At 36.0% G+C, this 12,732-nt stretch overlaps 1 protein-coding gene across 2 annotated transcripts in view; it reads left to right on the forward strand.

The window, feature by feature from the left end:
- Positions 1 to 12,732, forward strand: part of GEMIN8 (gem nuclear organelle associated protein 8) — a 48,522-nt gene that overhangs the window by 13,301 nt on the left and 22,489 nt on the right. For both annotated transcript variants that reach the window (XM_034435085.3, XM_034435093.3), the window contains exon 3: positions 6,233 to 6,665. In XM_034435085.3, the coding sequence (XP_034290976.1) occupies positions 6,233 to 6,665 (433 nt within the window). The remainder of the gene's footprint in view (positions 1 to 6,232; positions 6,666 to 12,732) is intronic.

The raw sequence follows: 12,732 nt of genomic DNA on the forward strand, positions 1-12,732 counted from the left end.
AAAGGCCAGCTGATCATTGCATGTGCATGTGGGCCAGAAATCCGGAAGAGGAACAGGTGACACCATGCATGCCAGGCGACATGGCTCCGTGTGCCACTTAGGGCATGCGTGCCATAGGTTCACCATCACAGCTATATTTATTTATGTTAATAATGAAACAAATCAGCTGTTCTACCATACAACTAAAATAGATAAAGAAAACTCTTTTCCAATTCAAAATCAATCTTTGAACAAATAGAAGAATTAAAATGCCTGTGTGTAAATTACAATATCAAATAAGCTTGAATTATTGTAATTGTCCCCAAAAATGATCAATGCAGAAATAAGCTTACCTCTCCATTTCCTTTTACATCTAATCTCTATTGGCTATGGATGTACTCAAGACCCAGCCAGCTTTTGAACAGATTTCTTTAATGTAGTAATATATAGAAAGAACACTGACACTGGCAAGTCATGCTATTCTACTTCAGTTCCCAAGTAGGGGTAGACCCTGCAAGGGCAGGCTTGTCAAATTGGCTGCCCATGGGCCACGCTCACCCCGGCTCCACAAATGCAAAAAACATCCCAATACGTCATGATATGGCACGTGATGCGATCGGGTTTGACACCCCTGGATTAGAGGAAATTAAAATTGCTAGATGTACAACAGTTGTACAGAGATGATAATGTGTACCAGTTTCAGCAGGTGGCAGCACCTGATTAATCTTGTTCTTAGAAGTTAAACAGGGACAAGCCTTATTAGCACTTGGATGAGGAACTACCACGGAATTTATTAGGGATATTGACAACATTAGAATTTAAATATATATTTATATATGAAAAAGACAATGGCAAATCACTTTCTTAATGCTGCCAAGACAACTGTGTGCTTTTATCAACTTTGCATTCAAATTGTGATATCTTACCATTTCTTTACCAGTTAGAATCTAAAACGATGTTTATTAATATTATAGAATTTGAATGATACTGTATGTCATATTATCTATGAACTATATTTTAGTCAATTCTAAATAATTGCCAATAATTTACCAACTTTTTAGTGTTCCAGGCAGATTCATCAAGTTCAAATTCCAGTACCTTTCCCCAAGAATTGAGAGAATAATTGCATTTTTAGTTTTATTTACATATTTGTTTCCCACATTTATTATTTTACAAATAACTCAAGGAGGCTAACATATCCAACACACATTTCTCCTCCTATTTTTCCCACAACAGCAGTCTTGTGAGGTGAGTTAGGTTAAGAGAAAGTGACTGACAAATCACCCAGCCAGCTTTCATGTCTAAGGCAGGACTAAAACTCATTATCTCCCACTTTATAGTCTGGTGTCTTAACCAAACCCAGTAATCAAACTGGATTTGATGACTTTTCTGTAGAATTAAAGAAGGTTTTTCGATTGTAAGTGGTAATATAGTTTAAAGACTTGTATAAAATTTCACAGCTTAAGAATTTATTGCATTTCCCTTACTTGTGGCCAAGTTGGAACTTGGGACCAATTCTTCTGTAGAATGTACAGATAGTCCTCAACTTATGACCACAATTGAGCCCAAAATTTATATTGTGAAGTGAGACATTGAGTTTTGCCCCATTTTACATTTTTTCTTGCCACAATTGTTAAGTGAATCACTGCAGTTGTTAAGTCAGTAGCACAGTTGTTAAGTGAATCTGGCTTCCCCATTGACATTACTTGTCAGAAGATCATAAAAGGTAATCACATGATCTCAAGACACTGCAAAGGTCGACTTCCGGTTGGCACCGCAGGGACACAGACGGGGAAATGGCGAGCTCTGCAGAGCTTCGCCAAAACCCCGTCTGCTAAGCTGCTGCCGACAGGTCTGTGGACCTCCGATGTCTTGTAGGGACAGGGGAACGAGAAGGGACCCCTTGGGCGGCTGAGAGGAACAGGCAGGTTCCTCGGGGCCGGAGGCTTTCCCTTCACGCCAGCGGCAGTGGAACGACAGCCATGGTGGCTGTCCTGAAATGCGGCAACCAGGAACAAAGATCGTGCTGGAGGAGAGGAGACGAAGCGGAGAAGAATAGAGAACGAGTATCTCGAAGCCGGGTGAGTGACACCAACCAGGCAAAATAATACATATATTTGGACTTAAAAAAAGAAGATCCCAAACTTCAAATAGCGGTTACAGAGCCGTGGGGCTTGAAGATTGAAGAAAAAAAAAAATGAAGACCCAAAATAGACTTTACTTTATTAAATTTGGATTAATTGGCTTTTAACAACTCAGTAAATTGACTTTGCTTTTATTTGGAACGGATTGGAGAAATGTCTCTTTGGGAGTTTACACCTTTGAAAGTTAATGAAGCTAATGAAGACAGACAGACGGATGGCTACAAAGTTGCCATGGAGTCTGCGGTGACTAAGCAGGAATGTGGATTGAAGATATTTTTCTTTCCATTTGAAAAAGAAACATTTTAAATGGCTTTTTACTTTGGATTACTTTGAAATTAACACTAGATCTATGGACTTTGGAGATTTCTATTCTGTCCTAGATGATTTTAAGAAGAAAGAAGGAATATTTTGGACATTTGACAATGGAAATTAACAAGCTTAGCAAAAAAAATTAGGTATGGCGCAGGAAAAAAAGACAGGAAGTTGATGCATCAGACATGGAACAGACATTATAAAAGCATTAAAGGAACATACAGAATTTTTTAATTTGAACAGATGAACTTTGAAATGGAACATTTATGGACAGACAGAAAAAGGAAGAAAAGGAGGAAATAAAGTAATAAATTTTAAATGTAACTAAATTGAAATGTAAAGATTAAAGGTATACATGTTTTTTGGATAGAAACAGAAAGGCTTCTGGAATAATAAAAATAGAAAATAAGAGATGGCAATTAAAATAGAAGATGATATATAGGTGGTTAAAACAATAAAGAAGAGTATATATTACTGTGAGACAACTTTAAGAAAATTTTTTTGCTTGATGTAACATGTTTTAATTTTAATTTGCAAAAAAATGTTAGATTGATGATTATGTTGGATTAAGGTTTTATTGAACAAATTATCAGACACACAGATATTAGCGACAAATTGTGATTTAATTTAATATATGATGGAAATGATGATTATTATGAAATATATTGAGAACTAATTTGAAAGACTGTGCTGGAAACTGACATAAAATAGATAATTATATGTTAAGGGGAAGTTAAAATAAGAGGGATGGATACCAACTAGATAAGAGTTTGAGACTCGGAGGAAATATGTTGGAAGCTAGTTAAAATGCTGGAAATCAGCCAAACACTTACAGGATAGTTGGAGGAGATTATGCTGGAAATCAGCCAAACAAGAGTGGAAGCCCTGGAGGGAACTATGCTGGAAATCAGCCAAACATAATATGCTGGAAATCAGCCAAACAAACAGGAGGAGAGTTGGAGGAGAATATGCTGGAAATCAGATAAACAATGGAGGGAGTATAGGAGGAGACTATGCTGGAAATCAGCCAATAAGGGTGGTAGGCTTGGAGGAGATTATATTGAAATTAGCCAAAAATAGTTGGTGCTCTGGAGAAGAATATGCTGGGAATCAGCCAAACAGAATACGTTGGATAATAGCCAAATAATAGAGGGAGGTATGGTGTGATAAATCTGTGTAACATGAAAAGTGTAATAGATGATAAGTTGGATAAAATCAAAGATAAATTGATAAAGTTTAAGATATTAAGAATCGAGGAAAGGGTCAAGAGATTAAGAATTAGATGGAATTTTATCTTATAAAGTGTAATAAAATGGAGTGGTATGGAATTTGAAATTAAGATTTGTGGTGATAAAATTGTAGGGTAAATAATTAGAATAAGAGGTTAGAATATTGTTAAAAGAATTTTTTGATGCTGATGGTAAAAGATATAAAGTGAAGAAGAACAAGATATAATTAAGATTGATATATAGATATAAAAATGAGTGAAAATTAATTTGAAATTAAAATTGTATTGATATAATGGAATTGTTTAGATGAAGATGTTAGAATTTATGTTAAAACTTGCTTTTTTATGTTTTGAATTTTCATTTGTAAAAGATGTAATGGGAAATTGTGAATGGAGCTTGTTAAAGAAATGTAAGCATGGTAACCATCTATGGACCGGATCGAGACTCTGCTCTTGAAAGTTATATTTTATGTTTAAGTTTGAAAAAAAATAAAAAAAAATATTTACAAAAAAAAGACGCTGCAAAGGTCATAAATATGAGTCAGTTGCCAAGTGTCTGAATTTTGATAATGACCATGGGGATGCTGCAACAGTCATAAGTATGAAAAATGGTCATAAGTCACTTTTTTGAGTGATGTTGTAACTTTGAATGGTCACTAAATGAACTATTGTAAGTTGAGGACTACCTGTATTTTACTGGACAGATCTAGGCTTTCCCATGAAATAATCAAATCTCTAATCTTATAAACTCCATTATTATTTGTCATAACAACTGCATTTTCTTTGCAACAGGCTATGTTTAGTTGATTATTCACCTTTTTAGTTTTAACTTTCACCTCTAACAAATGCTGAATTTAATATTGGACTATGATGAACAGTTTTGTGCCTTACTTGTATTCAAGAAGATTCTGTACCTAACTTGAATGCTAGATACATTTTAGATAGAATAATCCTAAATTTCTGTTTCTAAATTTCTTTTCTAAAGATTTAACTACAATAAAACCTTAATTTAATAGCACATTCAGGTAGAGGGATATCCATTAACTTTAATGCCTATTAAATCCTAACTTACATGGTTTACACCAACAATCATTATTTGGAAAATTGCATAATTCATGCAAATAATATATGGCAGTAAACTCTTGATTTAATGAATAATCTAAACAAATAATGTGTTCAGCGTCTTTGAGCCTATTAAATTGAGGTCAGCCAAGGATTTACTGTAAAAGAGTACCCAAAACAAATGAACAAACAAACAAACAAAAACCTAGGCCGTTCTTTCTTGACTATCTCTAGGCAATTCATTCAACCTCCTAGGAATATGAAGCTTGATTACATAGCTTTGAATAGAATTCCAAAGATTTGTTAGATTAACATTCCTTGTTTTAATTGACAAGGAATTGTGTTGGAAGACTTCTGGCTCTTCCTTTCTCTTCTGGGCAAAATACAGAATCTGGGCTCCTTATCTTTTAAACAGATTAATATAATGATGGCATTAATGTAATATTCCTGTAATGCAGGGGTGTCAAACTCAATTTCATTTAGGGTCGCATCAAGGTTGTGTTTGATCTCGGAGTGGGGGGGGCGTGGGGGGGGCGTGGCCACCTCAATAACTCATGTTGAGGGTGCCTGTGGTGGCCCGGGTGGGGCTGGAGGGATCCATTGTCTCCAGCGGAGGAATGCGAGACCAGTGAGAGGGCCAAACACTTGTCCTCCACAGGAGCCTTGCCATCCCTCTCACACAATGCAAAAGAACCTCAGATGGCAGCGCAGGCTGTCCACAGCCCTAGGCAGCAGAGGGCAAGCGCTTCCAGGGCATCAGGGCCCCCCAGCCCAGCCCAGCCCTGCTTCCCTAAGGGGGTGCTGCGTTTACCTCCTCGAGCTGCTTACCTGTTGCTGCTGTGCTCTCTCTCCTTGGCCAGGTTGCTCATGGTGTGTACAGGAGGGCAATGTGTGTGGGTCAGGGAGAGGCCCACTCCAGCTCCACGCAAGGAGACCCAGCTTTGTAACCATAGCATCCTCAACGATAGGATGGGAGATTACCAGGAGAGGTCAGGAGGAGGAGACAAGGGGATGGTGAAAGGGCAGCAGGGCTGCTGGTGGCCAAGTGCTCAGACCCTCCCTCTCATTGTAATATCCTTCCTTCCTTCCTTCCTTCCTTCCTTAACTAAAGAAATTTTAGATATCTGGTGAACTGATAGATTCTCTATTTTTGACATCCCTAATAGTGAGATAAAAAGCTATTATAGACATAAATATATGTAGGAGCAACAAGAATGTATTCATGATTATCATTGTTGGAATGTCTCTAGGTACATCCTATTTCTGGTGGTAATCTATTTAATGATATATTTAAAAATGAGACTGATTAATAGTTTTGGGGTAGGGTAGGAGAGAAGAGGACATTTATCTGTGTATTTCCCATTCTTTTATGTTTTGCATGCTGTATAGTAAAGTAATGTGATATGCCATACTATAACAAATACTTGTTTTCTACATACATAGGACACTTACAAAACATTATATAGGAATGAGATCTTACACTGCTGAACTTTGTTTTCCTTTTTAGGCAAATTTTTTAGGTCAAGACATAGGACCATGGTATTTTCAAAAAATGTATGCAAGATATTGGAAACATTACAATGAAGCTATGGAGTGGATGTATAGACATAAAAACGCTTATAGAAAAGCCATGGAATTATTATATAATCCATCACTTCATCCTTCCAAACAACATCAACGTTATTCTGACTGGGATGAAAATGTTCCAGGGAGAACTGGTCCATCTTCGTTCTCCACCTCAGCCAGCAAACCACGGTATCCTCCAAAGCCTCAGAATGACCTGCATTATGTCAGAAAAAGGAGAGCAGCAGAGAAAGATTATGAAACAGATTCAGAATCTGAAGGTGAAGAGGATTTAGAATATGACCTCGACAACATGGAAATCACAGAAGAGCTCCGTCACTATTTTGAGCAGACAGAAAGACACCAGGAAGAACTACGTGAGTGTGTTTTCTTCTCTTATTCTTCATATCAATTTATTTTTATACAGTTTATCCCTTCTTTTCACGTCCATGTGTGGATTCCATCTGTTGTCTAAGGAGCTCAGCCTGGAAATCTTGTAGCTAGGATTTTCGTTGTGAGCTCTTCACAAATCAGGGACCAATAAACTCAAGGATTGATAATTTGTAGTCAAAGTGTCAATGTCTCTAGACAAAATTGCAAAATATTTTTTCAAGCTGCTTTGGAATGAAAAAATAATGAAAAAATTGGTGATGGTTTATCTGAGCTACTTAAATTTGGATATAAATACCTTACAGTGTCACTGAATAACCATTACAATTCAAATAGCCAATTTTGGCTAGTGATTATCAGCATTAGTTCATAATCAGCAATGGTTCATTACAGGAAAAAAGCCTGAGATATAAAGACTTTAGGAAATTGTAAACTTTTCTCTTAAAATGAGAAAATCTTATGCAATATACTAGGCAAGCTTCTTCAAGTATTTATGATCAGGTCAGACTTAGTTATGCTCGATCAAGTCAGAAGAGCAAAACTGGGATTTCTCCACACTCTCCCCTTCATTTTCTCAGGCATTTTTCATTCAGAAGTTGATGACAGAAATACTACTTTGCAGTTTGATATAACTTGGTCTTAAAATTCTCTTAGATTGCATTAAATAAAAGATAAGATCTAAGCTATCCAGCCGAGCTGATACATTGATTTTTCAAATTTGGCCATAAGGCACAGCAAAAAGCCATTTATATACAGTTATGAAACCTGTGCTTGTTAGCTACTCGATCTGCTAATAATTTGAGTCCCAAATATTTTGATAAAATGGCATTTAACCAAGTCAGTTTTTCTTCTGACTACTTCTCTTGAGCATATATCATAATAAAGAAAACTGGCCAAGGATCTTTTCTGGGAAGTGAATCTCACATTGGTTATGTTACCATTGGAAATTCTCTACCTTACTTGGCTGTTCAAAATGACTGGGGAATTTCAATCCGAATCAGAATCTGAGTATATATATATATACATACAAATATTTATAGCCCTATTAATATGGAATTTGTAAACCTAAGGCTATAAGAGTCTTGTGCTTTGTGTGGATTTGGTTTCTGTGGCAAGAGAAATAATCTGCAGGGCAATTTTACAGTTTGTTCTTCTAAGCAATGTATTGAAACTTTTTAAAAAGCACTGTTCTGAACCTTATCCTGTGAAATTTGTGCATATAGAATGATATTGTTTAAAATTAATATCAATTTGATTTTTTACATTTTAAATAGTAGATTATTAAAATGGTCCAAAGGAAATTCCTAGTTATATTGCTGAAGCTTGGAGGAAAGTCATGACTAGCATATCATACAGATCAGCCATTTACTTTCTCTTTCCTTGATTTAATCCAACAGAGTAGATTTCAATGCATCTTTATCCTTCAAGTGTTTGTTATGCAGTACAGGAAGTTTCTCTCTCTCTTTCTCTCCCCCTCCTTCTCCCCCACCAATAATACAGCTTTTACTTGAGGAGAAAAGGTTTTAGACAAATTAAAAGCATCTTCTTCCATAAGTAATCCTTTTCTTTAGAAAGTGTTGGATTTGAAAAACCTTTTATAGCTTTCTTTTTGATTGGCTCAATTCACAGACTAAATAAAATTACTTCTCCCTTGTGAATTTTACACTGAGGCACTTCTCTTAGAGTTTTACACTGAGACACTCACAGCACAAAGCCTGTTTTCTAGAATAGATAACCTCTCCCTCAATAAGAATCCTAATTGTCATAGTACCAAATAAAAATAAATACAGGTAGTCCTCTACTTATGACCATAATTGAGCCCAATATTTATGTTGTTAAGTGAGAAATTTGTTAAGCGAGTTTAGTCCCATTTTATGTCTTTTCTTGCCACATTTGTTATATGAATCATTGAAGTTGTTAAATTAATAACACGGTTGTTAAGTGATGTTGGTTTCTATTGCCTTTGCTTGTCAGAAGGTTGCAAAAGTTTATAACATGACCCTGGGACACTGCAACTGTCATAAATATGAACCAGTTATCAAACATCCAAATATAAATCACGTGACCACGGGGATGATGCTGCCATGGTTATAAGGGTGAAAAATGGTCATGTCACTTTTTTCAGTGCCGTTGAGGACTACTTGTACAGATTGGGAAAGAACATCTATCTATCTTTCCAATTTTGTTATCATTTGGGAAGACTCTTACCACCTGGCAATCCCCTAGAATTTGGAGAAGATATATATTTAATTTCACAAACCTATTGATTTTGCAGTTGACTGTTTTCAGCTGAACAAATTTCAAAATAAAATTTGATCAAGCTATTAGTCCATTACTTCATTTCATCATTCCTCCTCTGCAGAAAACCTTTGGAGTATATATGTTGAAGAAGCTGCACATTGTTTTCTTTAAATGTCAAAAGATTATCTGCCACTATTAAGTTCTGCATCAAAGTCTATGGCTATGTGAATCTGAGTGGCTTTTTAAATTTAGGGATAATGCTGGGGGGAAATGGGGCTGGGGAGTTACCAGATATTATATATAATACCAGCTCCTCATGTCTATGACTGTTTAATAATGCTACTACCTACAGATGTATCTTTTTGGCTTCCTCATCAAATTCCTCAACCCAAATTTATAAAGATTCCCTGGAGGACAAACCAACTTCTCATGCCTGCTTGTTCTTTTAAATCCAGAATTCAGAGACATTTATTGGTTGATAGCATATCACAGTGCAATATTTAAAATATCTGGGCGTCTTGTGAAATGGGGAGAGAAATAAATGGTAGATATGTAGTAAATATCTCCTCCCACTTAGTGGAATATTTCCATTTGACCAAATAGAGTTTAAAGCTGGATAGATGACACAGCCGCACAAACAACCCTATTTCTTACTCTCATCAACTTTCATACGGTCAACTGGAAAGTATGTAGGTGAGTGTCCTCAATTGAACGTAAACTATATCTCAGTCACTATAAAACATGGTCCCAATTCACATGGAGAGTTGTAGTTTTATTCAAATACAAGGAAGCTTATTTTCAGATGAAAGCATGGAGATAAAAGAAGAAAAGGGACAGGTCAACATTTGCAGCTTGTTCTTTATCCAGTCAGTGTATGCAAAGAGCCCAGTTTGCCTAGAATAGCTCCTTGTTTGTTAAGCTTTAGAATAGATTCCAGGCCCTTCTTGATTGATGATAACAGTTCTGGTGCCCAGAGGAAAAGAAGTTGCCACAGGCATGAAGGTCTGACTAAAATGATGCCCAGACGGTGTTAAAGACATGGTGGAGAAGCTCTCAGTACTCCTTAAGCCCACTAACAGCTGTGGAAAAAAGTAAATGTAATCCTAGACTGCATCAACAGAAGTATAGTTCCTTTCTATTCTATGTTGATCAAACTGCTCTGGAATATTGTACCCAGTGCCACATTTTAGAAAAGACATGGAGAAATTGGAATATGTCTAGAGGAAATCAAAGCAGATAAAGGTCTTAGAAGAATACATGTATAGTTGGAGGCACTGAATATGTTCAGTCTGAAGATTGGAGTGGGGGGGCATGATAAATCTCACCAGAGAAAGGACTGTCGAATAGAAGCTGTGACAGTTCTGTTCAGGGTTTTTCCAAAAACAGTAGTCTTAAATTACAGATTTAATTATAGATTTAATTGCAGATCTAATTATAGATTTATTTGAACATTGGGAATAAAATTATAACAATGAACTCTATTTCATTGAACAATGAACTCTATTCAGCAGTGGAAATGTCTTTCTTTAGAGATGGCAGACTCTTCTTTATTGGCGGCTGGATCTCTTGTCTGTCTCGGATATGTAGTTCTGCATTCTAGATGTTCTCCAAGGTTCCTTCCAGTTCTTCCATTCTAGGATTTTATGCAGTATTCATAGTCTGCCCAGTGTGAAGTCATTACATTTCAAAATAATATATGAAATAAGGGTAAAATACCAACCACCACCTAAATATTTTTATGCTAATCTTCAGACCCTCAGTACTTAAGAATAATTCTAAAAACTGTCAATTTTTTTGAAACTCTGTCTCTGTTTTAACATTTCAATAAGGACAAGATTGCCTTCCCCTGCTCCTGCCTGTGTAGGCCCATTCTCCCCTCACAATTTTTTATTTCCATTTCTCTTAAATGCCATATTTTTATAATTCATATCATGTGCCATGTTCCAAATGGCCCAAAACTAGCTGTGGATATTTCAACATGTATAATATGCCAAATTAGTACCCTTGTACAGTAAACAGTTATGATTCTCAGATAAAGAGAACATAATGGTTTGTTCTTATTCCCTCCAAGATAATAAAATATTGTAAAGAAGTAACATAAGGAGTTCAAAACACTGCCTGGATAAGGTCCCTGAAAGTAAAGCAGAACAAAACCAAATGTGGCATTGCATCGGTGTGTATTTCTGTATGTGTTGTGTGTATGTGTATGTGTATGTGTATGTATGCATTGAAAAACTACAGGAGAAGCCAGCAAATGAAAGGTCAAGCCTGGAAATGGTCTATATGCAGGTAGGGACAGTAAAGAGGAGAAAGTCACCCAAGTGGATTCCCATAGCGGAATCAATTGGACTGCTTATATCATTGCCAGTTCATCGACTTCTCCTCCATTCTTGGCCTGGTGGCCCATCATAAGCATATTTAGCTTGTCCTGGATTTCTCAGGGCATATATACATATGAAGCTTGTGTGGAAAGCAGAACTTATATACACAGATGCAACACATATATACTTTCTCTGCTTACACCCAGGTATAACATACAGGTAGTCCTCGACTTTCAACAGTTCATTTAGTGACCATTCAAAGTTACAATGGCACTGAAAAAAGTGATTTTTGATCATTTTTCACACTTACAATTTTTGTAGCATCCCCATGGTCATATGATCAAAATTCAAATGCCTGGCAGCTGGTTCATACTTATGACCGTTGCTGTGTCCTAAGGTCATGTGATCACCTTTTGCAACCTTTTGACAAGTATGACAATGAGGAATCCAGATTAATTCAATAACTGTGTTACTAATTTATCAACTGCAGTGGGTCACTTAACAACTGTGGCAAAAGAAGTCATAAAATGGGGCAAAACTCATTTAGCAAATGTCTCACTTAACAACAAAAAATGGGCTCAATTCTGATCGTAAGTCGAGGACTACTTGTATTGCTTCATTACACAAAAGAAGAAGCAGATGCCTCCTATGGCCATTTTTGATGTAAGGGTTAGAAAGTATCAGGAAGTCATATTTTGCATGATTTCTGGGTTTTTCTTTTAAGGCAGCAACATACTCTTTTCCATTTCTTTCCCACAGATGTCATAAATTCAGCAAGATATATCAATCTATCATCTGCCTATCTGTCTCTCTATCAAGAGATATACCTCCACATTTAAAATTATTAATAGGTATTATTTGTTTTGTTAAATATTGGCCACTCTTTCTGTATCTCTCCTATGTTTCCTGTGGAGCTTGTAATTTTAACCCACAGGAGATGTTTTGTGAATGTGTTTGAATGACATCCCAGAGGCTATTTATTAAAAGCATGAAATCATTTTTCCGGATTATTGCACCTGTCGGATGCATTCAGCGTTTAGTTGTGAAACTGTTCAAAAATGCTGGTTATCAGGAACTTGAGAGAGCAGACTAATCCTCTTAGTAATTCAAGACATCGTTCTTAAAACTAAAGAAGAATATAACATTTTGTTTTTAAAAAAGGCTTCCTGAAAATTCTTTAGTAGCTGGATTAAAAATGAAATCACATTTCATCACCTCCATGCTTTGTTGCATAATGTCTCTATATTATTTAATTATTAAAATTTATCCATCTGTCAGTTTATAAAATAAGGAAATGGTTTCTTATCTTGAATCATACAGAAATTAAGGTCTTAAACTAATGTCTAAATAGCATCATGTCTTTTCCTCTTCAGTTTTACTTTTCTTGGACTTTTAAAACTTAAATCCACTCAAGCTGTAATCAGTGTATTAACTGGGTTAACACAGAGTTATATACTGTTAAATAGTGGGACTGTATCTGATTATTTTTTCA

Source organism: Pantherophis guttatus, chromosome 5 (assembly GCF_059756535.1).
Source record: "Pantherophis guttatus breed Tessera chromosome 5, ASM5975653v1, whole genome shotgun sequence".
Taxonomy (NCBI): domain Eukaryota; kingdom Metazoa; phylum Chordata; class Lepidosauria; order Squamata; family Colubridae; genus Pantherophis; species Pantherophis guttatus.